This window comes from Eumetopias jubatus, unplaced genomic scaffold (assembly GCF_037043125.1).
Source record: "Eumetopias jubatus isolate StellerSeaLion01/CBP00866 unplaced genomic scaffold, mEumJub1_p1.0 scaffold_5, whole genome shotgun sequence".
Taxonomy (NCBI): Eukaryota; Metazoa; Chordata; class Mammalia; order Carnivora; family Otariidae; genus Eumetopias; species Eumetopias jubatus.
In genome coordinates, this window is record NW_028274811.1 from 36,780,079 (window position 1) to 36,806,437 (window position 26,359).

General features: G+C 40.5%; 1 protein-coding gene across 1 annotated transcript in view; it reads left to right on the forward strand.

Moving 5' to 3' along the window:
- The first annotated feature begins 2,492 nt into the window (after window positions 1–2,492).
- The window catches only part of KCTD16 (potassium channel tetramerization domain containing 16), a 256,182-nt gene continuing 232,315 nt past the window's right edge, over window positions 2,493–26,359 (forward strand). Inside the window, exon 1 of the mRNA XM_028119087.2 lies at window positions 2,493–3,324. Coding sequence (XP_027974888.1) covers window positions 2,493–3,324 — 832 coding nt within the window. The remainder of the gene's footprint in view (window positions 3,325–26,359) is intronic.

Here is a 26,359-nt window from a genome sequence, read left to right on the forward strand (position 1 = left end):
TTTTGGCTTTCACTTTTTTTTAAAATATCAATTATTTGGGATGGAGTGTGCCTCACATGTATTATTCATAGATGAAATACTATATTCTGATTAGGAGGGTGAGTCCTAAGACACTGGCATTTTAAAGGAGAAATGGTCGACTTACTGTAAGCTGTTGGCTGGGCCATTATTGACTGGCAGGATCAACTGGAAGCACTTTGTTAGTGGATTAGGTTGCCCTGGAAATGCCTTCCTGAAACTCTAATGATGCACTTAAGGAAGGCCTCTGGGACAGGAGTAAAATGTCTCTTAGCCGGGCGTGTCTTCCACCAGAGTCCTCTTGGGATGAGTCGGGAGGGGGCTGGGGCATGTGCAAAGAGAGGCTCAGGAAAGACACAGCCCCAGAAAAAGGTTGCAGGTAACAATTTCTTACAGGTAAGCTGAGATAATGACTTACTGATGTCAGCTGTGGGCTTTCTGAGGTTACCATTGCCTCACGTATTCTTTGGAAAGAGCATCATTAATTCCAGAGAGACTGTATTTATTTATTCATTTGCTGGGGTAGGGGTGGCACAGGGATGGAGAAGAAGTGGGGGCGGGGAGAGGGCATCTGAAGGAAAACACATGGTTTAATCCCCTTTGCTTTTAAGGAAAAGCCCCTTTGTAGCTTGAACATTGGGGTCATTCAGTGTGCTTTCTTCTTTTTATAAAAAAAGCCTATATGGTGGGGAAATTTGCCCTTCAGCAGAAATTCAGTGCCTGTGCAAAGGGTTTGTTTGTAGATTTTTTTCAAATGCAAAATCACTTGTGTTTCTGTCAGCGCTGGGGTGGGGGGTTATTTCTGGGGAAGGGTGGCGTTGGTGGAGGTGTAAAAGGCAGGAAGCAGGAAGAAAAGGCAACGCGAAGGCCGCGGCAAACTCCAGACTCGCGGGCAGGACGCGGAGGGAAGTGGCTGCGCTGCGCCGCGTTCCCCGCCCCAAACCCGGAGCCGGGGAGTCGCGTGCCACGGCCGGTGTGCCGCGTCCCCGTGCAGTCCTGGCGACCTGTCACCGAGGACAACGTGACTCGGAGCTGCCTCCGCTTTCTCCAAGCCATATTCCTTTAAGATGATGTAATAGTCATTTCCCTGGATGGTATCTTGCCTGCACTGCTGAAACAACAGCATCCGAACTGCACTGGAAACTGTGGAACCACCCAGCTCCGCCGCCCGCCGGAGAAGCCCGAGCCCGAGCCCCCCGCGGCCCCTCTGCGCTGCGGCGGCGGGGCTCCCAGCGGCTCCCACCTGCCTGGGAACATGGGAGTCCCTTTGCCCTTGCTGGCAGGTGGGGTGGCTACCTGGGACCCCAGCAGGGCACATCTGGCTTTCTTTCTGCTTCTGGGCTTTCTGAAAAGCTTCTAAGTCTCAGTACCTCTTCCAACTCTCTTCTGTTTTAAGGATTCTTTCTAAAGGTTTGATTTTTTTTTTCTTCCCCTTTTAACTGGAGAGGCTTTGGTTGGATATTTTTCTCTGCCTTTCTTCTTCAACCCAACCACCTCTCATCACGCTTTAACTTTTCTGTGACTTGTTTCAACTTGACATTGGGAGTGAATACATACCTATATACATACATACAAATATACATTTATATAAATATTTACATATATCTATATAAAATTATTTTCTAAGAGCACATCTCTCTGGCACTTTTCATTGATACCTCTGTCCTTTACCTCTTTGGGATTTGACAAGCTCCAGACTCTGGCTGTGGATTCTGATTCCTTTGCAAATGGGTATTTCTTCACAGGAACTGGGTTTCCAGCACTCACTAAGGTAAGTTCTGAGACTTATTGCTTTTCCTGCCCAGCTTGGAGAAAAAAAAAAAATCCCCTTTTAAAAGTTGAAAATCATATATTCCTTTTTAAAGCAGGAATACCAATAGAAATATTTTTAATACTAATTGCTGGAGACAGAGGCATATGGATAAACATGTAGACACAAAATAGCTTAAGAGAAGCTACAATTTAGTTGAAGAATGGCTGAAATCAGTAGTTCCAGGGCTGCTTATGTAAAATAATCTCTCCCTCCCTCCCTCCCTCCCTCCTTCCCTCCCTCCCTCCCTCCTCCTCCCTCCCTCTCCTCTTTCCAGTGGTGTCTCTTTTTCTGACTCATGCTGGGTTTGAGGAAATAATTTTCTCTCTTTTCCTTCAGACAGACCTCTGAGTAACTGGGGACTTGGCCTGCCTTGCCTACTGAGCTTGGGGCAGATCGGATGGAGATGAGTTGGTTATATTCTATGAAGTAATAGCTCACCACCAGCCAGGGTTTAAACTACTTTTGCAGCATCACTTCACCTGTGGACTCTTCTAAATTTTGCTTCCTTGGGGAAAAAAAAAAAAAAACTGGGGTAAGAGAAGGTCATTTTTAACAAGTTAGCATCCTTCTCCCTCTTTGATAAGTTGATGCAAAGGATAAGTCTGTGACTTCATTGGATTGCACCTTCAAATCAAAATAGAAGAGCAAGAAAAAAGGGACAATGGCTTTAAGTGGAAACTGTAGTCGTTATTATCCTCGAGAACAGGGGGCTGCAGTTCCCAATTCCTTCCCTGAGGTCGTGGAGCTGAATGTCGGAGGTCAAGTTTATTTCACCCGCCATTCCACGTTAATAAGCATCCCTCATTCCCTCTTGTGGAAAATGTTTTCCCCAAAGAGAGACACGGCTAACGATCTAGCCAAGGACTCTAAAGGAAGGTTTTTCATTGACAGAGATGGATTCTTGTTCCGTTATATTCTGGACTATCTCAGGGACAGGCAGGTGGTCCTGCCTGATCACTTTCCAGAAAGGGGAAGACTGAAAAGGGAAGCTGAGTACTTCCAGCTCCCAGACTTGGTCAAACTCCTGACCCCTGATGAAATCAAGCAAAGCCCGGACGAATTCTGCCACAGTGACTTTGAAGATGCCTCTCAAGGAAGCGACACGAGAATCTGCCCTCCTTCCTCAGTGCTCCCTGCGGACCGCAAATGGGGCTTCATTACCGTGGGCTACAGGGGGTCCTGCACCATGGGCAGAGAGGGGCAGGCAGATGCCAAGTTTCGGAGAGTTCCCCGGATTTTGGTTTGCGGAAGGATTTCCTTGGCAAAAGAGGTCTTTGGAGAAACTTTGAATGAGAGCAGAGACCCTGACCGAGCCCCAGAAAGATACACCTCCAGATTTTATCTCAAATTCAAGCACCTGGAAAGGGCTTTTGATATGTTGTCAGAGTGTGGATTCCACATGGTGGCCTGTAACTCCTCAGTGACAGCATCTTTTGTCAACCAGTATACAGATGACAAGATCTGGTCAAGCTACACTGAATATGTCTTCTACCGTAAGTACAAAGGGTTCTTTTGATTTTTCATCTGTATCAATTCTCTTTATAGTTGTTTATGGTCTGCATGTTCAGTCAGTGTCTAAGGAATACCATTTGGGATTTTTTTAAACTCCTGAGGTATAGCTAGAGTATTAGAGGTTCTAAATCAGGTCTCACATCTTCTCTAAGGCAACTTTTATCTGTTTTATCAGTAACATCAGAGAATATTCAAAGGTCTATGCAAATGATATTGGTTTAGGTAACTTGGGGATTGGAGGCAGACACGTATGTCTGTTTGCCAGATGTGGGACTGTGAGGAGAAGACGATGGCTGGAACTTGGCTGTTGGTCCATGGGAGGTCGGCAGACTCCGAGTGGATGAGGTGGTGCTGTCCATTCTTTATTTTTTTATTTTTTTAATTAATTAATTTTTTAATGTAGTGTTCCATGATTCATTGTTTGCATATAAGACCCAGTGCTCCATGCAGTAAGTGCCCTCCTTAACACCCATCACCAGACTCACCCATCCCCCCACCCCCCTCCCCTCTAGAACCCTCAGTTTGTTTTTCAGAGTCCATAGTCTCTCATGGTTCTTCTCCCCCTCCGATATCCCCCCCTTCATTAGAGCTCACCATAGCACATACCCTCCCCAATGTCTATCACGCAGCCACCCCATTCTTTGATGTGAACTTTGGGACCTGTTAAGCCAGTTGCTGGAGACTTGCTTTCATCAGGGGCTCTGAGAACACAAATGGCTGTTGGGCAGAAGGATGTGGTCTCGGATAGGTAGACGGCACTAGATAGACAGCAGCATAGGCTGACAAAAGACCCCCAGGCTCCCCTACCACGTCTGAGATTCGCTTTTATGGCCTTTACAGGTCTGCTGCTTGATTCTTTAGCATTTTGTACTGAGACTTGAGTTGCACTGCAGCCTTAATTAAACTGAACTTTATGTAAGAGCCATCCAAAAGGAATTAGATCTTTGAGAACTGTCAGTCACAAGCAGGTATCTTCAGACACCTGAGGTGATAGAATTACTAACATAAAAGGAAACCAGAGGGAAAAAAAAGGCATGGAAACAGTTGTTCTGGAGCTTTTTAAGTAAGCGTTTCTTAGAGGTCAGTCCATTGGCTTAAATGATGACTTATGCTACAGATTGCTTTGTTTTATGAAATGGCATCGTTCTAAATAAACCATAAGCCATTGATCTCTGAAGGGAGAACAGTAAATCAGTCTGTAAAGTTTAGTGCTTGGTTTAACAGTGGATTTTCAACAGGACCCGGGAGTTGGGTAAAGTGAATTCCGTAAGAAATGTTTCCATGTTAGCATTTGGTTTCCTCTCTTCTTATTTTAAGGCAAATCCATAAATCTGGGGATTAAAATGTCTCTCTTTCTTTTTTTAAACATAAAGGGACAACTGAATTTCTGGGACTGATTTTTTGCCTACAGTTGTGTTTCTTCATGTGGAGATGGTGCTGCAAACAGTGGTAAAGGGGCCAGTGGCAAGCTCAGTTGTTCTGCGCTGGGCTATCACCCATTAGATTTTTAGAAGTGAGGACCCATGGATCGTGTGGAAAGGACAGCCTGCAGAGAAAAATGAAGCCAGCTATCAGTTCAGGAACATACTGATGTGTAATAACAAGCATTATTTGGTCCAACAACCCTATCGATGGCCTTGATCTATAATCTATATCTTCCTGGATGCTGGAGCTTAGTCACCAGATACTGTTTTCTTTCTTCAGGTGTAGAGATAAGACTTTAGCTTTTTAGCCTTCTGTGAAGGAATCTGACATTATTTGTAATTTTATAGAACAAATATCTGTTCCTAACTCTTTTGGAAAAATGTATCTTAGAAAGAGTTCAAATCTAGTTTTGTGATATTTACCTTGTTCTCCAATTTCTAATAAAATAGCACCTTGAGAAACTTTAGGCAAATAAATGAAAACATACCAACCATGACCCCTGACCCCCAAAAGGACCACATTAGATTTCTATCACTTGCTCATCTAAATGAGACCCAGAACCTGACATGTATTTCCCTGCTAGCTCAGTGATATTTGTGTGTTCGTTAAAGACTCATCCGTCTAACACTATGTCCTCTTTATATTGCTCTGAACAGGTTCTGCTCTGCTGATCATATAATTGCTTCCTTCTTTGTTGGGTTGCTGAGAGGTTGCTGAGGAGCAGTTTGCTCTCCATCACTCATGGACAGGATAGCACAAACACAATGCAACTTCATATTGCACAGCATATATATTTTATTTGATATACTTCCCTTTGTACCTAACATTCAGAGCTAAGTATTAACTCTTCCTCTGTCTTAGGACCAATAAAACTGACAGCTGGCTTTCTAGGGTGCATAACAGCTCCTGTGCAGACGTTTAACCATAATTATTTAATTAGAAGCTGCCAACTGTGCCTATATAAGCATTAATTCATCAAGCTGTTGTGCTCGGGTTAATGGGCTGAAACTATGGGAGGTGCTCTAAAGCAGGGAGTTGACTCTGCAAAGATGCTCTTCATCTAGCACTAGCCCTGCCCAGCCCTGCCTTGTGCTGCCCAGCATGGAGCCCCGGTGTGCACTGTGTGAGCAGAACACTTGGAACCACCACCTGCGAGATTGGAATGGGCAGCATGAGTCCCCAGAAGCATCTCTACATCCTTAAATTAAAAAAATCAAAAAACAAAAATTAAAAAACAAACAAAAAAAAACAACCAACCAACCAGCCAACCAGCAAACAAAAAAAGATGCTCTTCACAGAGAAACTCAACTTCCTCCTTGGTTGAAAAAAATTATATTGTAGATACAAACTCCTTAGATCCAAGGAATTTACTCCAAGCAATCAGACTCTTCTAATAACCTGGGGATAATAAAAAGTCATTTTGCCTGGATCCATATCACAGTAAAAAATGAATAATGAGAAATGAATACATTGCATAGAGTGGTTGACAGTCATGGGGAGAGACCCCTTTCTTTCCATTTGCCTCATTTTCTTCCAAGTTTTCCAAAGGGAAATTGAAAGACCCAAATCTCCCTGTCAGTCATTAACAGGTTAGATTCTTGCCTCATCTAATCTTAATGTGGACCTAGAATTGATGGTCAACATCATGTAGATTGTTTAGTTAATGTAGAACTGTGAAGAGTTAAACTCAACAGGTGTTTGTATGTGTTTAAGAGGGTGATAAGAAATGTTTGTCTACATTGCTTACCATAATATGATATGTGAGATGCTATGGATTATGATTCACTTATCAGCAACCAGGAATATGATTGATGTAGGAACATGGAAAAGAAATATCTAAAAAAAAAAAAAAGAGAGAAATAGCTAGTGGTGCCTGGGTGGTTCAGTTGGTCAAGCATCCGACTCTTGGTTTCAGCCCAGGTCCTGATCTCGTGGGTCATGGGATTGAGCCAGCCCCATGTTGGGCTCTACACTCAGCAGCAGTCTGCTTGGATATTCTCTCCCTCTGCCCCTTCCCCCACTCTCTCTCTCAAGTAAATAAATAAATCTTAAAAAAAAAAAAATCTGGCTAGGAGTGCCTCACAAAGCATTTTAGATATGTCCTTTGTTTAAATTTAAAACAATGAGAAGGTACCTTTTCTTCTCTACCACCTCACTAGCTAATTAATTACCTCTCTTTTCTCTTCAAACATTACATAGAAGGCAGTATCACAAACATCAGAGAATGCCTTCTTGACTCACCTGTAAATGTAATGGGAGCTGAGTAATTTGGATAAGAGAAGTCCTGATTTTGAACCAGATACCAGGCTATTCACACCACTTAGGAGCAAAATCACAGGTGCATAGAAAGAAATGAACCTGCTATTTAGAGCCATCTTCCAATGCCCGAGAGTGAGAAGATTGTTCTTGGTTGGAGAGAACTATACACATTTTTAAAATCCTACCCATTAGTGAGTTACTTCAGACAAATGCCTGAAACACTCAAATTCAAAGGAATTTGCCTCTAATTTTACTGCGACAACATGACAAGTAGGGAGTTTAATTCATAGGATGCATACTCCAAAAACGTACACTGAGTTCTGTGAATTATAGTAGAGACACCAACTCATTGCCTTTTCAACAAATTGCTGCTTGTCAGTGCATTTTAATCTTCTCTTTACTTCATTTCCTTAAATTTAAAGGTTGTTTCCACAAAACTCTAAATTGTTTTATGTACTGTTAACCTCAAAAATTAAGCTGCTAGTTATTTTACCAGCAAAAATGGGTTTATTTGGGAATAGTAGAAAATTGCAATGCAGCAGAAGCAAGTTAAAGCAAAGCCATAGGCAAGACAAAGAACAAAGGAGAGAAATTCTCTTTTATGGGGGGGGCCACTGAGCAGGGCTGTTATAAACAAAAAGCCCATTGGACTAAACTGGGAGTTTGCAGTATAGTGACTTTTCATTGGCTCAGTTGTGACGGTCTCTTATTGGCTGGGCTATTGTGGGGGAAGTCGACAACCTTTCTTCCTCCTGTGGGGCAGTAGAGTGGAATGGACTTGCAAGGTCTATCTCTTCCTGTTGGGTTTGCAATTGATGACAGGTGGTAGGGTGTGAGAGTTTCCCCTTCTGGGATCTGGATTCCACTTTGAATGAGGTTTCCTTTGTAAAATTTTCAAGGTACACAGTACTTCCAGGGACATTTGGTCCAGTACAATGAGATGGGGGGGTTGGAGATAAGTCAATCAGAAAACGAATTCTCAGAATTCAACTGCATGATTTTGTTTTGGGAAGAGATACACAGTTGTGAGTGCTGTGATTAACCCACCCAACAATGACTTTGGAAACTTCAGTAAGAGGGTATGTTCTTAACAGGTAGAAATGCAGTCATCCTGAAATGATTCTAGCTCTTTTTCTACTGGTTATTTGAAAGATACCAATGATAACTTCTACTTTTATTGCTCATAGAGTATGATTTGGTACATTCAAAATGAAGTAGCAGAACAATGTAGTGAACTGGTGAAGGTTTGGTTTTTACCACCACCTATGTCTCCTCTTTGTGTTGTTTTTCTGTCTTCTTCACCTTAGAGACTTTTTAGTCCTGTTTTAGTCATTTCTGCCTCCTGTTCTCTCTCTCCATTGTCAGTAAAAATTCTCTTCTGCTGTATATTTAGAATACTTTCAAGGCATGGTGTACTTTTCTCAGGGGTTTTGGTACATAAGAAACCTTTTAATAGTTGTAGATCAGGTGACTTAGTATCCCAAAAAGAGTGTTCTTAAGACATAAGGCTTCTTAATATATAATTTAAAAATATAGCACAATTTAAATATAAGGCTTCATCATGAGGTTGAACTGGACCCATGCTTGGGCAGATATGAAATGACAAAGGGCAGGTGTAGGGATATAATTTTTTTTTAAATCTCTTTAAGGTGCTGTGCTTTGAGTATTGGGCTCAATATAAGAGTGATATAAGCATACTAGTGAAATATTTTATTACAGTATTTTCACTTTCATGCCAAACAAGATATGTTGTTACCTGAGCCTAGTCCCTTGTATGATTCAGGTACTTTCTTCCTAGGTCTTGTGGCATCCCTGAATGAATTTAGCAGCAAGAGAAGTGTCGGTATGTGGGCAGAATGGGGAGGAGGTCTGAGATTGCTCTTAAGTGCCTCACTATGTTAAAAACTATACATACAACTAGAAAGAGAAGACCAAATGTCCCTGGAAGCCTAATGAGGTTTAGGTCTTATCAAAGAAATTAGAAAAGGAAATAGCTGAGAATATGCCACAAAGCTCCATTTGGAAGCCCTCCACGCATGAACAATGGAGAGGAGTGACTGTGCACAGGGGAGAGTGTGCATCCAACATATAGAAGTTCTTCAGAAATGCATACATGGATGCTCAGTTTCTGCATCATAACTGACTATTGCTCTTTTTCTTTGTTTTTTTTGCTATAGCTTTCCTCAAATAGTGCATTTCTTGGCAAGTCAGTGAAAAAAACTTCATACAGAAATTTTCAAATGCATCTAAATGTAGACACCCAGTTCCAATAATTACAATTAACATTACAAGAGCAATCTTGTTTTATATATATTCCTACCTACTCTCCCTTCTGTCTGCACTACATTATTTTGAAGCAAATTTCAGATATCAGTCATTTCATTCAACCACAAATACAGTACTGTATGTTTCTAAAATAAAAAAAATTAAAATAAAATATAACACAATACCATTATCACATATAAAATTAGTAATTCTTTAGTATCATCTAATATCTAATTGATGTTAAAACTTCTTTGATTTTATTACAGTATTTTCTTAAAGTTGGCTTATTAAATCAAGATTCAAATAAGGTCTATCCATTATCTTTGATTCCTGCTTTTTTCATTCAAAATTAAAAAAAATATTGCATTTAACCCATATGCAACAAAGTAGCAAAATGTATATCTTAAATCTATTTTAATCTCTCCTTCCCTCCCTCCTTTCCTCATTATCTTTCTTTCTCTTTTTCTTTTTTTTTCTCCCTCCCTCCCTCCCTTCCTTTTTTTAAAATCAATTCATTTGTTTGAAAAAAGCAAATTGTTTGCCATGTTCAATAGTCAGCTTTCTGGGTTTTACTGATCCATCTCTATGATCTTTGTGATGTCATTAAAACATTTTTTTCCTGAACCCTATATTTGTGAATTTGTTAGATCTTGATTCTAGATTCTAGAGATTCTAGAATCTAGAGATTCAATCGGACTCATGTTCAGTATTTCTGGCAAGAAATCTTTATAAGTGATGGCAAGTCCATTTTTTACATTATTGAAGCATAGTAAACCTAGAGTATTATATTAGTTTCAAGTTTACAAAATAATGATCCAACAATTACATTACTCAGGGATCATCATGATAAGGGCACTCTTAATCCCCTTTATCTAGTTCACCCAAGGCAAGTCCATTTTTAACTTTTAATTTGCTTTGGAAGGCAATAAGAAACCACTATTTTTCTTTCCAGTCATTCAAAAACTATCTATTATTCCCTTGCTGTTCTTTTTTTTTTTTTTAAGATTTATTTATGTATTTGAGAGAATGGCAGGGTGGTGAAGAAGAGGGGGAGAGAGAGTCTTAAGCAGGCTCTGCGTGGAGCTTGGTGCCCAGCACGGGGCTTGATGTCATGGCCCTAGGATCAGGACCTGAGCCATAGTCAAGAGTCGGATGCTTAACCGAGTATGCCACCCAGATGCCTCTCCCTTGCTACTCTTATCATTAAAATGGACCAACATCATGGGTGCAGTGAGCCTGCCAAGATGTGCAGCAGGTCCTGTAGACTGGGAAGAAGAATCATTTGGGGTGGGGAAGTTTCCCTCCTGGCTATTCAAATTTTATATTCTTGGATTTTTTCAACTGTGCTTAACTCCACTGACTGAACTCATCATCTGTATTCCCTAAACCTCTTGTGCTCCTTCTCACAATAATTGGCATCATCAGTCACTCATTTCCCCAGGGAAGAATGGAACCTAGGTGGCATTCCTGACTCTTCCTTCCCAACCTATGACAAATCCTACCAGTTCTTCTTCATCTCTCTCAAGTCCATCCATTTCTTTCCATCACCACTGATGCCAGCCTGGCCCAGACCACCAGCACTGCTTTTTGTTGCTTCGGAACCCTGGGAGCATCCCGAGTGAAATCTGAAACCAGCTCTGTATGCAGACGGCAGGAAGAGATTGAAGGAAGAGGCAGGGCTCTCTAGATTGGTAGGTAGCAGGCTTAATAAGCAAGAGAATTCACTTATAAGGCTTGTCTTAGGCAGCCACAAAACAAATAGATTTCTGCATCCATCTGCCAAATCTTAAAAGTTTATATAGAGGCCTTAATGGGGTTCAGTGATATAAACCATCCAGATGCTCTTAACACCTTGTTGCTATCTCAAGACTGTGTCCTTGGAGTAGCTTCTGGGACCAGGGAAGGCAAGTGGAAATCACATTCCAAATATAGGGGAAGGGATGAGGAGCCTCTGGTTTGCCTCGGTCCAACTCATGGGTTGACCAGTGGCCATATCCTCTTGATGACCTCTCCCAAAACTTTTCTAGACTACTGCAAAGAAACTTAAATTGTCCTCCCTATCCAAAATTCAGTGTTATCATCCCCTTTGGATCTGTTCTCCCTGTTGCAAAAAAAAAAAAAAAAAAAAAAGTGAGATTTCTAAAATGTGAGCTTGACCATGTCACTCCTGCTTAAAGTTCTTCATTGCCTTACAACTGCTCATAGAGTTAAAGGCAAACTCCTTAACCAGGAATCACAGCCCCTCATGAGATGACCTCTCTTCCCTTCCCCAGAATCTTCTGTTGCCATCCTGCCCTTTGCATTTTTAGTCTCAGCTATACTCAGTTTCTTTCAGTTTCTGAATGCTGTTATGTACTTGTTTCTTTGGTTTTGTGTGTGATGTTCTCTCTGCCTGGACCTCTGCTTCCACCTGCTTTGATGAACTAAATCTTCAGGTTCCAATCTGGAGATTACCTTTCCTGGGAAGCCTTTCCTAGCCCACTGTATCTGGTTAGGCACACCTTATCTTCGACCCAGAGGATTCTATTTTCCTTTACCATGGCACAAAAAATATTGTATTATACTTGGTTATTTAGCTGTCTCTTTTACATTATCTGTAAACTCTGTCAAGATAGGAACTGTGACTGTCATGTTCATCACAATACCTGCCACAGGACATGGAATAAATACAGGTACTCTGTAAATATTTTCCAGAAGAATGAGAAAGAAATGCCCACTGCAGAGTTCGGTTATGGTCATAGATGCCGCTGTCTTGCGTACACTATCGCATTCTCTCTTAACAAAAGAACAAGAGAGCAGTGATGGGGTGATGGCACTTTAAATAATAATAACAGCTTTTCCAAATTTCCATTGAGTGCTTTGGCACTGGGATAAGCGCTTCACATACAAATTGGAAATCTTACTGAAAGACTGTGCTCTTAGCACCTGCATCGAGATTTGAGCTCAAGGGGACTGAGAAAAACACTTTGCAGAAGCAGGATCCCCTGTGGTCTCCTTTTAGTTGGTTCATCTATGCGGGAGCAAATCAAAGCTGGGTGCGACCAGGGTTTAAGGAACGACCCAGGAGGGACTCAGGATTCAGAAAAGTGTTCCGAAATTGAGAAAGTAGCTCCAGGAGGAAGAGAGCTCTACCGGAATGCAAAGAATGTTATGAGCCCAACCAGGTTGTCTTCTTAATTTTCCTCCTGCTGAAGTATTCCATTTCCTCCTCCCTCCCTTCCCACAAATGTTAGTGATTGCTCCTTAATACCAGAGGCAGCAGAACATGGTAGTGAAGGGCTGGGTTTTGAGGTCCAGACTGCTTGAGTCTGAATCCCTAGCTATTGGAATCATTGACAAATTATTTTACTTTTGTGCCTCATTTTCCTCACCTGTAAAATGGAGCTGAGGACAACAGTACTTACCTCATGCGGCTGCTATGAGAATCAAATGGGTTGCTATATATAAAGTGCTTAGGACAGTGCCTGGCACCTGGTCGGTGGTGTGAAGTGTTACTGATTACCAGGATGGCTGAGACAGAGTTGCTTTCTTTAAATAACCCCCCTGATACTTTCTGATACTCCCTTTGGACACTTTGCCCAGAAATACACATCCAGAAATTTTTCTTAATTTACTTATTAGAGAGAGCAAGAGAGAGTGCACAAGCAGGGGGGAGAAGCAGAGGGAGAGGGAGAATCCTGAAGCACATTCCCTGCTGAGTGCAGAGCCCAACATGGGGCTCGATCCCAGGACCCTGAGATCATGACCTGAGCCAAAATCAAGAGTTGGACACTTAACCAACTGAGCCACCCAGGCACCCCCAAATGTATTTTTAAAAAGGAAATTCAAGCCATGGGTTTTACTTGAATCTGAATATGCATAAACACCCCAAAAGGCTTCAAATTCTACTAACTCTTTCCATCCCCCTGGCTATTCCATTGTGGATGTCATTAATAGTGCCTTTCCCTCCACCTTGTTTTCAACTTGTGGCTTTTCAGAACCTAAGACAATATGAGATAGAACTTAAATTTAAGACTACAACTTAAATTATATATTCTGTCACTGCAGAATTAGAATAACCTTTTATGAATCTCAACCTAGACAATATTCTCCTTCGTGGTGACAGAAAATGGTTATTGAGCATGCCACTGACAATAGGATCATTCAAATTGCTCCAAAAATGAAAACAAGACATTTTGCTCCACACTGTGAGTAGTTGCACTGTGTGGCATTAAAAAGAAATCGGAATGCTAATTCGGGGCTGTTGCCATGTGACCTGCTCAAAAGCTGCCCATGGGAAGAAATTGATACTTTCCACTTTCTTTCATCAGCCACATCCCAAAGTAGAAAATTCTTACCATTTTCCCACCCCAATTTATACCGACCTTTTATTCTGATACAATGTGACTGTCAATTAATTACATTGGTGAAAATAGAAGGCAACCCATTATACATAACTTGATGGAACACTTAAGATGACTTAGGGCTGTTGTATATTGTGTTTTAGATAATAGACTGTCCAGATCAACAGTACTAGGCAACTAAATAGAGAAAAGGGGAGGTAGGCTCTGGTAACAGTGACTTTCCTGTAAAGGGGACCCTGGAGCTGCAGAGACATTCTAGGGGCTGGGATACGGGCAAGGGGTGTATGGATGTTAGTGGGGCAGAAGTGTACAGTGAAAACCATGGGGCGGCTTGAGACCTGGGGAAGTGTTGCAGTTCTGCAAATCCCCTAATCACAGAGGTAGAGCTGGTGCACCATGCAAAGCACATCAAGCCCTGGTTGGGAGTCACGGCTCACTGTGTTACAGCATAACATTCAGTTATGTCAGGTAGAAAAACTTTCCTATGGGCGCCTGCAGATGTGCACTGGAATGCAAAGGAAAATAGGATTCAGTTCTCGTTAATTTGCTTTTTAGCCAGTGAGGTGAAATATCTCTTTTTCTTTAAATAGAGAGATACCTAGGGGCGCCTGGGTGGCTCAGTCATGAAGCGTCTGCCTTCAGCTCAGGTCATGATCCCAGGGTCCTGGGATCGAGCCCCGCATCGGGCTCCCTGCTCAGCGGGAAGCCTGCTTCTCCCTCTCCCACTACCCCCTGCTTGTGTTCCCTCTCTCGCTGTGTCTCTCTCTGTCAAATAAATAAATTATATATATATGTATATATATATAAATAGAGAGATACCTGTGTGGATCTGTACAATTTTGCTGAGCTGCATTGTAACAGAAAAGTGTTAATTTCTATTTGTGTAAGAAAAGCATGCATTAAAAAATGAGCAGGGGCACCTGGGTGGCTCAGTCAGTTGAGCACCCAACTCTTGATTTTGGCTCAGATCCTGATCGTAGGGTTCTGGAATCAAGCCCAGCGTCTGGCTCTGCCCTCAGTGTGGAGTCTGCTTGTCCTTCCCCCTCTACTCCACCCCCTGCTCGCACTCTCTCTTTCTCTCTCAAATAAATAAATACCTCTTTAAAAAATATTTAAAGTACAGCCTGGATTTCATTTTTAAAAAATGAGCAGTTTTGCTTGGCTTTTCTGGATAAGAAACTCTTGTGGCATGGAGCAGTAGTGACTGATGATATAGTGTGTGATACTTTCAACATCATAAAGGCCTCTTTTAGTCCTTTGGATGCTCAGTAATGTAACATATTTGTTTGAAAAGATCTGATTGCTTCCCACTTACTGAGGACCTATTTTATATAAAGTACTTCTCTTTGTTTTGGTAGGATTGTCCAACTGAGATGGGAAATATCATAACTGTATGCAAAGAATTGATACCCTGATTCACAACGTCCTCATGCTAATGATTTTCTAGTACTTTTCCACAACGTGCTAAGGAAGTGATTTACAATGTGCACAGTCTTCATTGATTGGAAACTGCCGGCCCTTCAAACCTTCTTTCATCTGCATCCTTCCAAACAGACAAAACATGTAGTGATGTGTAATCTTGTTTTCTAACAGATCTTGACATCCGTTCATGAGAATGGCCTTCATTAACCGGCAGATTTAGGGATAGCCTAAGTTAGATATACAAAATTCTGTTTTCTGCCTTCTGGTTTGTGAGTAAATGCTAGGCAGTGTGACCTTGCTATGCCCTTTGCTTTTGTGTGATTTGGGTTCCTGGACATCTCTTCGATGGTTGGCCCATATAATTCTTCCAGAAATATTTATTGAAGACCTACTATGCACCAGAGACTTCATGCAGTTAAAGGGTTTCAGCTGTAAACAAGAAGCATTGGTCAATGCTTTCATGGAGCATATGGTTTAGGGAGAGATTAGACTAGTAAATGGGCAAGTTCAATCTAGTGTGATGCGGAAGAGTAAATGGATATGAAAATTGAGAAGGAGCTCCTAATTGGAACTTGGGGTGTCAGAAAATTAAATCAGAGTTTATTTTATTGTATGGAGAGGAGAAAATGCTCAAATCTTTAATGTATTTGTTGACTTTAAGATACTAGCTGGCTGATAGCGTCATAAAATTTATATCCTAGGATGGCTTAGCAGAACCTTAAGATCACTAGCAATCATTTCATTTCTCATTAGAGAAATCTCATTAGATTTTTTTCCAATGATAGCTGTGTGAGTGATTTTAGTCCAGGAACCAATATCTTAAAAAACTCTTCAATTCTCTTTTCCATTCAAACCTTTGTCTTGGGAAAGTGTATGTGCAAAATCAGAAGCCAAATGATAGCCTTGGATGACTAGCAATTGATTTTATTTTATTTTAATTTAATTTAATTTTTTTAAAGATTTTATTTATTTATTTGACAGAGAGAGACACAGCGAGAGAGGGAACACAAGCAGGGAGAGTGGGAGAGGGAGAAGCAGGCTTTCCCGCTGAGCAGGGAGCCCAATGTGGGGCTCGATCCCAGGAGCCTGGGATCGTGACCTGAGCCTAAAGAAGGCAGATGCTTAATGGCTGAGCCACCCAGGCTCCCCTAGCAATTGATTTTAAGGATACTTTATAATTAAGTCTGTAGTCTCCATTTGTAATGATTCTCAAAATGGTATATGTCATTATTATTATTTTAACTTTATCTCAGGATTACTGACTTACCTTGTCAGTCTCACGTACAACTCAGTTTCAGTAACTACCACAGTGGGAATACATAGGAGGTGATCATAAGCATTTATTGAATGAATGAATGAATAAATTCATAACTGCCACATTTTTAAATAAAGAAAATGTGAAATGTAAACTGAATGAGATTTGCTTCCAGTTTTACCTGACACTTAATTTTTAACCGTGGGTGCATTCTCTAAGTGACGGTGAAAATGTGGTTGATAAACTGATGGTATCAGAACTATCTGGGTAAAAACCTTCATTTTGTCACTTCCTAGCAGGGCATCTTTGGGCAAGTATCTTACCCTCTTTACACCTCAGGACACTCATCTGTAAAAGGGGAGCAAGGAAGCTTCTCTCTTGGCAGTGTTGGGAGGATGAAGCCAGGGCCAGGCCATCTTATTAGCTTGGCTCATCAAAAGCCACGTACTTCATCTCTAGGCTCTTTTAGTTCATCTTACAAATAGGCGTGTTTGGACCTAGAAGAAGAAACTAGAAGAATATGGAGCCGTCAGAACTGATCCCACCCGTGAGCACAGCGAAAGTTAAGCTGCTGCCCACTGGTTTCACTCTGGACTATTACTACACACACATCCTGACTTTGGAAGAAGGAAAAACACATCACATCACACGCGCTCTTCTAGTTCCCTCCATAAGCTCACCTCCTCTGCCCCTTCTGAAGACACTCGTCCATCCACAGTGATCCATCACACCGGCTCCCCCAAAACACTCTTCCTTGCACTCCTTGCTTTTCTGAGTCCTTCAGTTAGGCTTCGGTGGGTTTTCCTTGGAAAGACTTCCCATCACCATCCCAGCTGAAGCAGAAGATGTCCTCCTTATTCTCTATTCAGCACCGCGTTTCCAGCATAGCTCTATTCACATGTGTGATTCCGGTTGACTGTACACTTCCCGGGGGCAGGAGCGCTCTTGTTTCCCTAGAGCCTAGTACAGTGTAGGCACTCAAGAAGTTATTTTTTTCTCTACCCGCTTCACCCCACCATGTAAAATTATGAGTAGGATTCCCTCTCATGGTGAAGGCAACTGATGATATATAAATGTGCATGTGGTACATATATCATCTCTGGCTAGTAGAGTAGAAGTGAATGAGGGTGAAAAAGCAGAAAGTACCAAATGTAAACCCTGAGAGATTGGATAATGGAGACAAGAGTGGAAACTCACTTTGATGAGTTGCTTAGCCTCTCTAGCACTCAGGTCCCTCGGCTGTGTAAAGGGGAAAGTGGACTTATTTCACTGTCTTATAGGACACTGAGAACTAGGTAGTATGACGCATGTACAGAAGCTATGTTGCTTGAATAGATGTGTGCTATGAAGGCAGATTTTATCTTAGCTTGAGTGAACATCAGGAGGATGTCTTAAGAAACGAGAGATGAAATCTGCTCCTTTGGAAAGTTGTTAAGGTGTTTAGAAATGAATGGTCAAAATGTGCAAATGGATTTTAACGGCACCGCAGCACTCACATTCTAACTGTATAAGGTTGAGTAGCACAGAGTCAACATATGTGGGGTCTATTCTGATCTCCACTTGCGTCATGATCACAGACTTATGGTGTGAAGGTACTGGCCAAATGGATAAACACAAATCCCTTTTTGAAGCCCCATAAACGGTAATGCTGGATGGGAGCTTGAAGTGTATCTTTCACACTGACTTGATTTATAAGATCAGAGCATCCTGGAACATGCAGGATCTCATGATTCCATGCTTCAGATCCCTCTCTGTGAATCCCCAGGCTTTAATTGAAGTCCTACATAGCAGCCAACATAGAGAATCTTTTAAAGTGGCGTCATTTCGATTTAAGTAGGAATTGGTTGTAAGTTTGCAATTGTTTTCTCTACTGTGAATAAAGCCTAAAATATGTATATTATTCTATTAGATCAATATAATGTCTTACAACCCCGTTCCATTTCCCCTTTCTGCCTTTTTTTCCCTGGTGTCCCTTGGGGCAGTTCCAGGAAACCCAGGGCTCAGTGTAGCTGCTTGAAAAACCCTAACCCGGACAGTCTAAACAAAAATTTTCTTTTTTACATTTTTGGTTAGGTTCTTAGCTGTGTATTCTCTACTTCTTTTATTTTCATTTGACTTATGTTTTGTTCTGAGGACAAGTGTAAATGAAGGATGAACTAAAGAAAGGCAATTATTAGAAAAAGTAAAAGGCAAAAATAAATTAATTTTGCCTCTTTGATATATTACAGAGAAAGGAATGTAACTACCTTAATTGGCTACTTTAAATTTTTGTGCACGTGGGCGCCTGGGTGGCTCAGATGGTTAAGCGTCTGCCTTTGGCTCAGGTCATGATCCCAGAGTCCTGGGATCGAGTCCCACATCGGGCTCCCTGCTCCTTGGGAGCCTGCTTCTCCCTCTGCCTCTCTCTCTCTCTCTGTCTCTCATGAATAAATAAAAAAAAAATCTTAAATTTTTGTGCACGTGATGGGAGTCATTGGTTTTGAGAGAAGGCCTGGAAAATAGTTTTTACAACCGACTTTATATGTGCTCTACTTAGTAAGTTTGCAATTGTTTTCTCTACTGTGAATAAAGCCTAAAGTATGTATATTATTCTATTAGATCAGTATAATTTATATTTTCTCCATTGAGCTTAAGGGGCTATGTTAAAATCTCTGGCTAAAATGGTGCTTTCTATTCTGACATGAAGAATTAATTGTAAACAAAAAAATCTATTTTGAGAGTGTTTGGAAATAATACCTCATACCAGCTATATTCTTCTGTATAAAAAACAGCAGGAATGCTTTCTTTTTATCATAGCTATATTTTCATATTGTTTATAGTCTGTGATTTGCCTTGGTAATTTGCTTCCTTTTATGGGAAAACAAGTTTTCTTCCAAACAAACAGATGCAATGTAATCAAATAATTGCTATCTTAATTTGCTGCTGAAGTCCTCCTGAGGAGAAAGAAAGAAAACACAGGTACACAGTGACATGTTATTTGAACTCGGTGGTGTTAACAATAATCATAGTTATCCTTTCTTGAACTCTGTGTCAGGTTCACATCAAGTGATTCTCATTTAATCCTCTTGAAAACTCTACTGTAAGAAATTGGGGCTCAGAGAGATTCAACTTTCTCAAGGTCACTTAGTGGCTGCTTCAGAATTTCTTTCTTTTTTTTTAAAAATATTTTATTTATTTATTTGAGAGGGAGTCAGTGAGAGAGAGAGAGCACATGAGAGGGGGAAGGGTCAGAGGGAGAAGCAGACTCCCCACCGAGCAGGGAGCCCGATGCGGGACTCGACCCTGGGACTCCAGGATCATGACCTGAGCCGAAGGCAGACGCTTAACCATCTGAGCCACCCAGGCGCCCTGCTTCAGAATTTCTGCATCGGAAAACCAAGTAGTGTTAAGTTTGAGAGAAGTTCATTTGTTCATATCAAGAACAGGGTGAGGGTAGGCTGATGGAGATCAAGGGTGGATGATGAGGCTGAACTTTAACCTCTCTACCCCTCAGACCCAAGTTGCTGCTGTGGGATCTAGTAACTGGGACAAGCAGAATGAAAACCCCAGTTGCCCCGACCCTGGTTCTCACACTCTTGACTGTCATGCCATACCACAGAAGTTCCAGATGGCAGTGCTATCTTTTCTGAAGTGCCAAAAGCAGCTCTTTAAGGGAACCACCTCCCATGATTAAGTGAGGAACCCACGTACTGCCTCTAGGAGGGGGTGGGATGGCAGAAGGTGCTGGATGGGGATGATTTCCCATTCTCTTTCCCCTTCAAATTTCAAGCCTTTAGGAACACGATTTACCCCATGATACAGCTTTAAAAAAAATAAACCAGATTGGGCTGAAATCTGCGAATCTGTCCTCAGTTACCCACACAGAACTTCTGGGACACAATCTCTTCTCCCAGAGACTCCTACACAGCATTATTTTTAAGAACTTGATTTCCTAGGTACCACAAATATGAAGAGGCACCAAGATTTCATAGTACAAAAAGACGTCAAAAACATTTGAAATGGAATAGGAAGGATTTATCCTTATCTTCCTAAATACCTAAGCAAAAAAAAAAAAAAAAAGTATACATACACACGTATAAAATCCTTAAAAGTAAAAAATGCAAAGGCATATGAGCAGTTTCTGGTTCTAGAATCAGTAGCAAAACTGAGATAAATGAGGCAGTCATAAACAAGATTAATCTCGATGCCCTAACAGGCATTGTTGGTCCCCCGAAAAAGGCACATTTAGATACGAACCTATGACGAACTCAGAACACTGTTTAAATCATAAAAAGTACTGAAAACAAGCTTTATTTTTAGCTCACTTAGTTTTTACTTTGGGGAGAGTTACTTGAGAATATAATTGTGGTTAAGTATTTTATATTATTAATAGCTTTATATTACCTTAAAAGCCTGGCCATAGACAGCAGTAAGGTTACAACCAAAAACTAAAAAGAAACATTGATTCTTGGTTTTAAAACCAACTGACCTCCTTAGCCCCTTTCTTTTCTAAATCTTGATGAAAATCTGAGAACCCTAGAGATGGGGAAGTATGAAACTCTCAGCTTTTCCCCATGTCTTATGGTTTTTATTTACTCCATTTAACTGTTTGCTCTTTTCTAACATTAATTATAAATGCCACTGATTGAGTCTAAATCACATGGCAAAGACCATGATAAAGTGCTTTGTAGATATTACCATGTTCTCTCTTCAGAACAGCCCTAGGAGGTGAGGATTATTTTTTTCCATCTTACATATGAGAAAACTGAGACCTCAGGAGAGCCTTACCCAGTTCGCAGCTGGTGAATAATAAAATCAGGATTTAGACACTGGTCAAGTCCGTCTGACTCTAAAGACTGAATGCTTTTTTAATTACTAAATTACCTTGGATTATCCATAGAGTACAGATCCTTCCTATAAAGTGAAATATAGAAATCAGTAATAAACTGAGATCAAAAGAGGATTTTTAAAAAGATGGTAGAAGAAACAGTATACTTGTATGCTGATGGGAAGGATCCAGTTGTTAGGGAAAAAAATAGACAATATAGGAGAGAAAGGAGAGATAGCTTGAGTGATATCCTTGGATAAGTAAGAAAGAATGGGATTGAGTGCATAGAGTTTATCCTTTGTTATGAGCCTTGTCATTTCATCCAGAGTAATAGGGTGTATGAATATGTAATAGATAAATAGTAAATGTATACACAATGCATATATATGTATGAAATGCATGCATATATATGTATGAAATGAAATATATATATATATCAAGTAGTAATAGAATATATGTGTACAGACATGGTTGGTATGCTTTGGTGGGAACTTACTGATGCTCCTTTGGGTCACTTCTATTTGTTCAGTAAAATAAGAAGCTTTAAGACTGAGGATGGGGAAGGAAGTATTTGAAGAGAGAAAAGACAGTATAAAATGGTTATCTAGAAGGGTGGGGAGTGAATTAACTAGGGGAATGTGCTACTGACTGGGAGCATTAAGGACTTACTTGAAGCAAGTGGTCATGAATTTAAAGTGAAACCATTTAACACAGTTGTGCGTTTTTCTCCAGCTGTGTGGGTGCAGGTGGGGAGCAGACCCAGATGTGATCCTAACCACTGGGTGTGAGGTTTTGCAACGTGGGGGTAGATGAGTTGTATGCAAGAGAGTTATTAAAATAACTGATTATTGAATTTAAGTTACTAAGGTATTCAGTGAAGACATGAAGGACAATGGGATTAATGGGTTGAAGTTCCTAGGGAGTCAAAGGGTTGTTGGAATCTTACTGGAGAAAATGAACTGGAAAGCCAGGAGGAGATGGTGGGACGTGTGAGGTTGGGCTTACAGAGGGTCAAGCAATTGATTATGACAGAGTTTGGGCCATGACCACAAAAGTGTGTGGCTGAGGGAGGATGGAAGATGTGATTATTGGAAGAGAGGGGTTGGGAGTATTCAAAGATCATCTGTGCTGGTCTTGAAAGCACAAGACTAATATTATTTCAATTTCATAATAACTCTATTATCCTCATTGTAGAAGAAAAATTGAGGCTGGGAATTGGTAATTAAGTCCAAGATCCCCATGCTAGGAGGCATCAGCACCGGGATTTAAATCTAGTGTGTAAGACTCATCTCTCTTACCCACTGTGCGTGGTGGCTTATGGATCGAATGTTCTCTGCCTCTATGCCATGGCTAGTTAAGGGTGCTGAGAACTTGCAAATGCTTTGGGTCATTTGCCTACCAAGCCTGCCATTCACCGACCTAGATTCATTAAGCACCTACTAAACACCAATGTGAGGCAGTGTTCCACATGCAGGGCTACAAGGGTGAAAGGTATTGTACGAAATTGCAGTTGATAATTCAACTGCAGCTGTGTTATCACCCTTGCCAGTAAGAAAGTACTTGAATCGCTATTTGAATATTTTAGTGCATCTTGCCCTTATTAGATTATAAAAAAATGAGTAGAGAATAGAAGATGAAAGTGCTGATATTGGTGATAAGAAGCATATATCTCATAAATTTACTATAATTGAAACAAGGGTGGAAATCTTTAGGCATGCTGAAAGAGGCAAAGAGCTGCAAGTGAATATCATTGGATTTAAGTCAGTCGAGTGAGTTTTCAATTAGGGAAGGAAAAAAAAATCAAGTCTGAAAAAAAGGTATACAATGTGAGAACTGCTATTTCAAAGATATTGTTTTCATTTGGGAATGTCTATCATGTAAGATATAAATCTGTGGTTTGATTTATGCAACAAGATCTTTATACTTGACTGAAGGGATATGTTATGTATGAATATACGGGATGTTTTTATGATGTAGCACTGATTCAAGTATTGGGAAACAATAGAAGAGGAAGTATTCAATTCAGTATGGAATAATCCAGGATCTTCCCTGAGGTGGCCTTGTTTTAAAGCAAAGTCATAAAGATTGAGGAGCTTATCGGGCAGACAATACAAGAAATAGCATTATAGGTAGAAGGACTAGCAGGTGCCAAGGCATGGAAATGAGATTGAACATGGCTACATGGCTTGCTTTCTGAGCCTCATGGTTGGAGCCTAAGGACAGGGACCAGCAAAGGCCCTGTCTAGAGAGCTCAGAGGGCTTTACATGAAGGGCCTTACATGACATGCTAAGCTCCTGGACTTGATCCTAGATGCTGGGGAGACTTGTAGTTACCAAGGAAACACAAAAAATTTTCCTTAGTGTCTTCTTTCTGTTTGCATTATTAATTTAGTATTAGCAAAATTAATATTCTGTTGTTTGATGCTTATGGAACACTTTGAGGTTATCTACGATTTGGGGTATACTTTTTTGGACCATTGTCATACATTTCTTCCTTTAAGCTATTTGGCTTACAGAGTCCCTTCATTCAGGTATTTGGTAAATATTTATTGAGCACCTACTCACTACCAGATATGTTCTAAGTACTAGGGATTCAGGATGAATGTAGTTTCGGCTCTCGCAATGCTTATATTCTAGTGCGGATATAGATTGATAAGCAAATTCACATACAAATTATATGTTCTCCTAAATTGCTATTTCATGATAATATTGTAATTCCTTTTCTGTGACTCATCTTTCGTTCTACGCTTTAATCTAGTGATAAGAGTCAGTGGTATGCATTCCTATAATGTAGGTTGGAAGAGCCAAAGCTGTTTAGGCTTAAATCACTCTCCGTGAATAGTGCCTATATAGGATGGGCATTAGGCTAAGCTATGAAGTTGAAAAAGTCCCTCCCCATCCTCTGCTATACCTTCATTGCTGCCTGGTATCAAGAGTGGTCCAGAAATGGAAGCACCACACAAAGAAAGGACAAAGGTTTCCAATCATATCATTCATTCTTAAGAAGAAGGAACTAGTCTCAAGTTTTGAATGTTCTTGTTACTTGATGGTTTGCCAAAAGATAGACTATTATTTCCTTGCAAATTCATATATGTGGTCTATAAGATCAGAATTTTTCTTAAATTCATGTTTGGAATTTTAGGTCATCTCCAGATGATTTTCAAATAACAGTAGTATTTTAGAATTGTTGCTAATGACAACAATAGCAATAAATAGCTGTTACATTCTGAGCACTTACTTGCTAAATATATTCTATTCACTATCTGAACTCTCAAAGTAATAGGCTCAAAGTGGTTAAGCAACGTTCCTAAGGTTGTGCAACTAGTAAAAAGCAGAGCCAAGGTTCAGACCTGAGACGTGGGCTTCTAGAACCTGGGCTCTCAGCATTTGTGACATGTGACCGTGCTATCAGAAGTCCAAGCTATCACACGTCTTTTTCCTTCTGGAAAATAAACATCTTTTGATGGAATCTAAAAAGGTTCCTCCCTTAGATCGAAGGTAGATTCTATCCCTAAGGGAGATTCTGCTCTCTTTAGGGCGGTAGAAACATAAAGCGAGCCATGTATATAACTGAAAATTTTTTAGTAGCTACATGAAAAAAAAGAGTCAAAAGAGTAAAATTAATTTGAGTAAAATATTTTATCTAACCCAATACATAAAAATATTATCATTTCATTGTATTTTTCATTGCCTCAATTATTAAAATTTAAAATAATTAAAACCGAATAAAATTCAAAAATCAAGGTCTTCAGTTATACGTGCCATAATTCAATGCTCAATAGCCACCTGTAAGCTAAATGGTTACTGTCTTGCAAAGTGAAGCTTCAGAGGGTCCCATTTTAAGAAGCCTCACATTGCTCACTGACATGTACAGATTCATCAGTAGACCCTGAGATTTTGTAGTTACTTTTTTTTGAGAGAGAGAGAGAGAGAGAGAGAAGGAGAGAGAGAAGAGTGTGGGGAGGGGTGGGGGGGGAGAGGGAGAGAATCCTAGGCTCCCCACTGAGCATAGAGCCCTACACTGGGGCTCCATCTCAGGACCCTGAGATCATGACCTGAGCCAAAATCAAGAGTTGGAAGCTTAACCGGCTGAGCCACCCAGTCACCCCTTTCGTTACTTTTTTTTTTTTTTCCTTTAGTTACTTTTTAATGCATGATTAGAAACATGGAGGCTGTTTCTGGCAGAACAGTTGTTTTTCATTCATTGTAGAACTGTGTCTTCTAGATTTTGATAAGTGCTTTGCAGGTACCTGCCATATTTCCAGTGTGAGTGAGCCTCCATTCTCATAAAGGAAACCACATCAACTGTTAAAAGAATGTGATGTCAATTGTGAAAGTTAAAGTTTAAAAAATTTTTTCTTTTGTTCTTGTAGGCACAGGCTGTGATCTTTGTCATTTTCCTTCCATCCCAGAAGAAATTCTGATGCTGTCATTTTAAATTCATTATTTTATTATGTTGAAATCTACATTGTGAGGGCTTGATACTATCAAGGTCCACTCTGTTTCCATCTGAATTTTACAACCTGCAGGGAGTCTAATCTATCACAGCTTTCTTCCCAAGTTTGGGGAAGAGACAAAGAAGGAAGAAGAGATGTCTGAAGTTTGCATGTCAGCCCTACTCAGAGGGTTTTTTTCTTTTCCCATCCCACTTCTTTTTATTTTATTGCAAAAAACAAAGAATTTAGTGATAATGGCTTCAGGTGCTGTCCATCATAGTCCCGTCCCCAAAGGACTGTGCTATTACATTCTTTGTACGTTAAATGGAATCCATTGTTATAGCCAGCTTTTTCTTGTTTTATACTTTAGATCTTCCATAAACAGGACAGATAATGAACATAAAAGAACCTAGCTTACCTAGGAAGATAAGGCAAAATTGCCCAGGTGTTTGAATTGTGTCAGCCAGTTTTATCTGGTTGTGATAAATCCTCTCCTGTTCTGGCAGTCAGTGCTGGGGAGGGGAAGAAGAATTAAAACGCGCTAATGAGTACTCCCCACTGAATCTCTACAACATCTGTTTTACACCTAGGACACCACAGTATTTATTAGACAAAAGTCTCCAAGGTTTAAAACACAATTATAATATTTTCTGCTTAGGTAAAAAAAAATAAAATAAAATAAACCCAGTAGAAGTAGATGATCTATTGTAAAAACCTAATCTTCAATTATTGTTTTTTGCTTCTGTACAGAAGCGTTTATAGTCCCCACTCATGTGATGACAAACAGGTGTCATACCAGCGGCC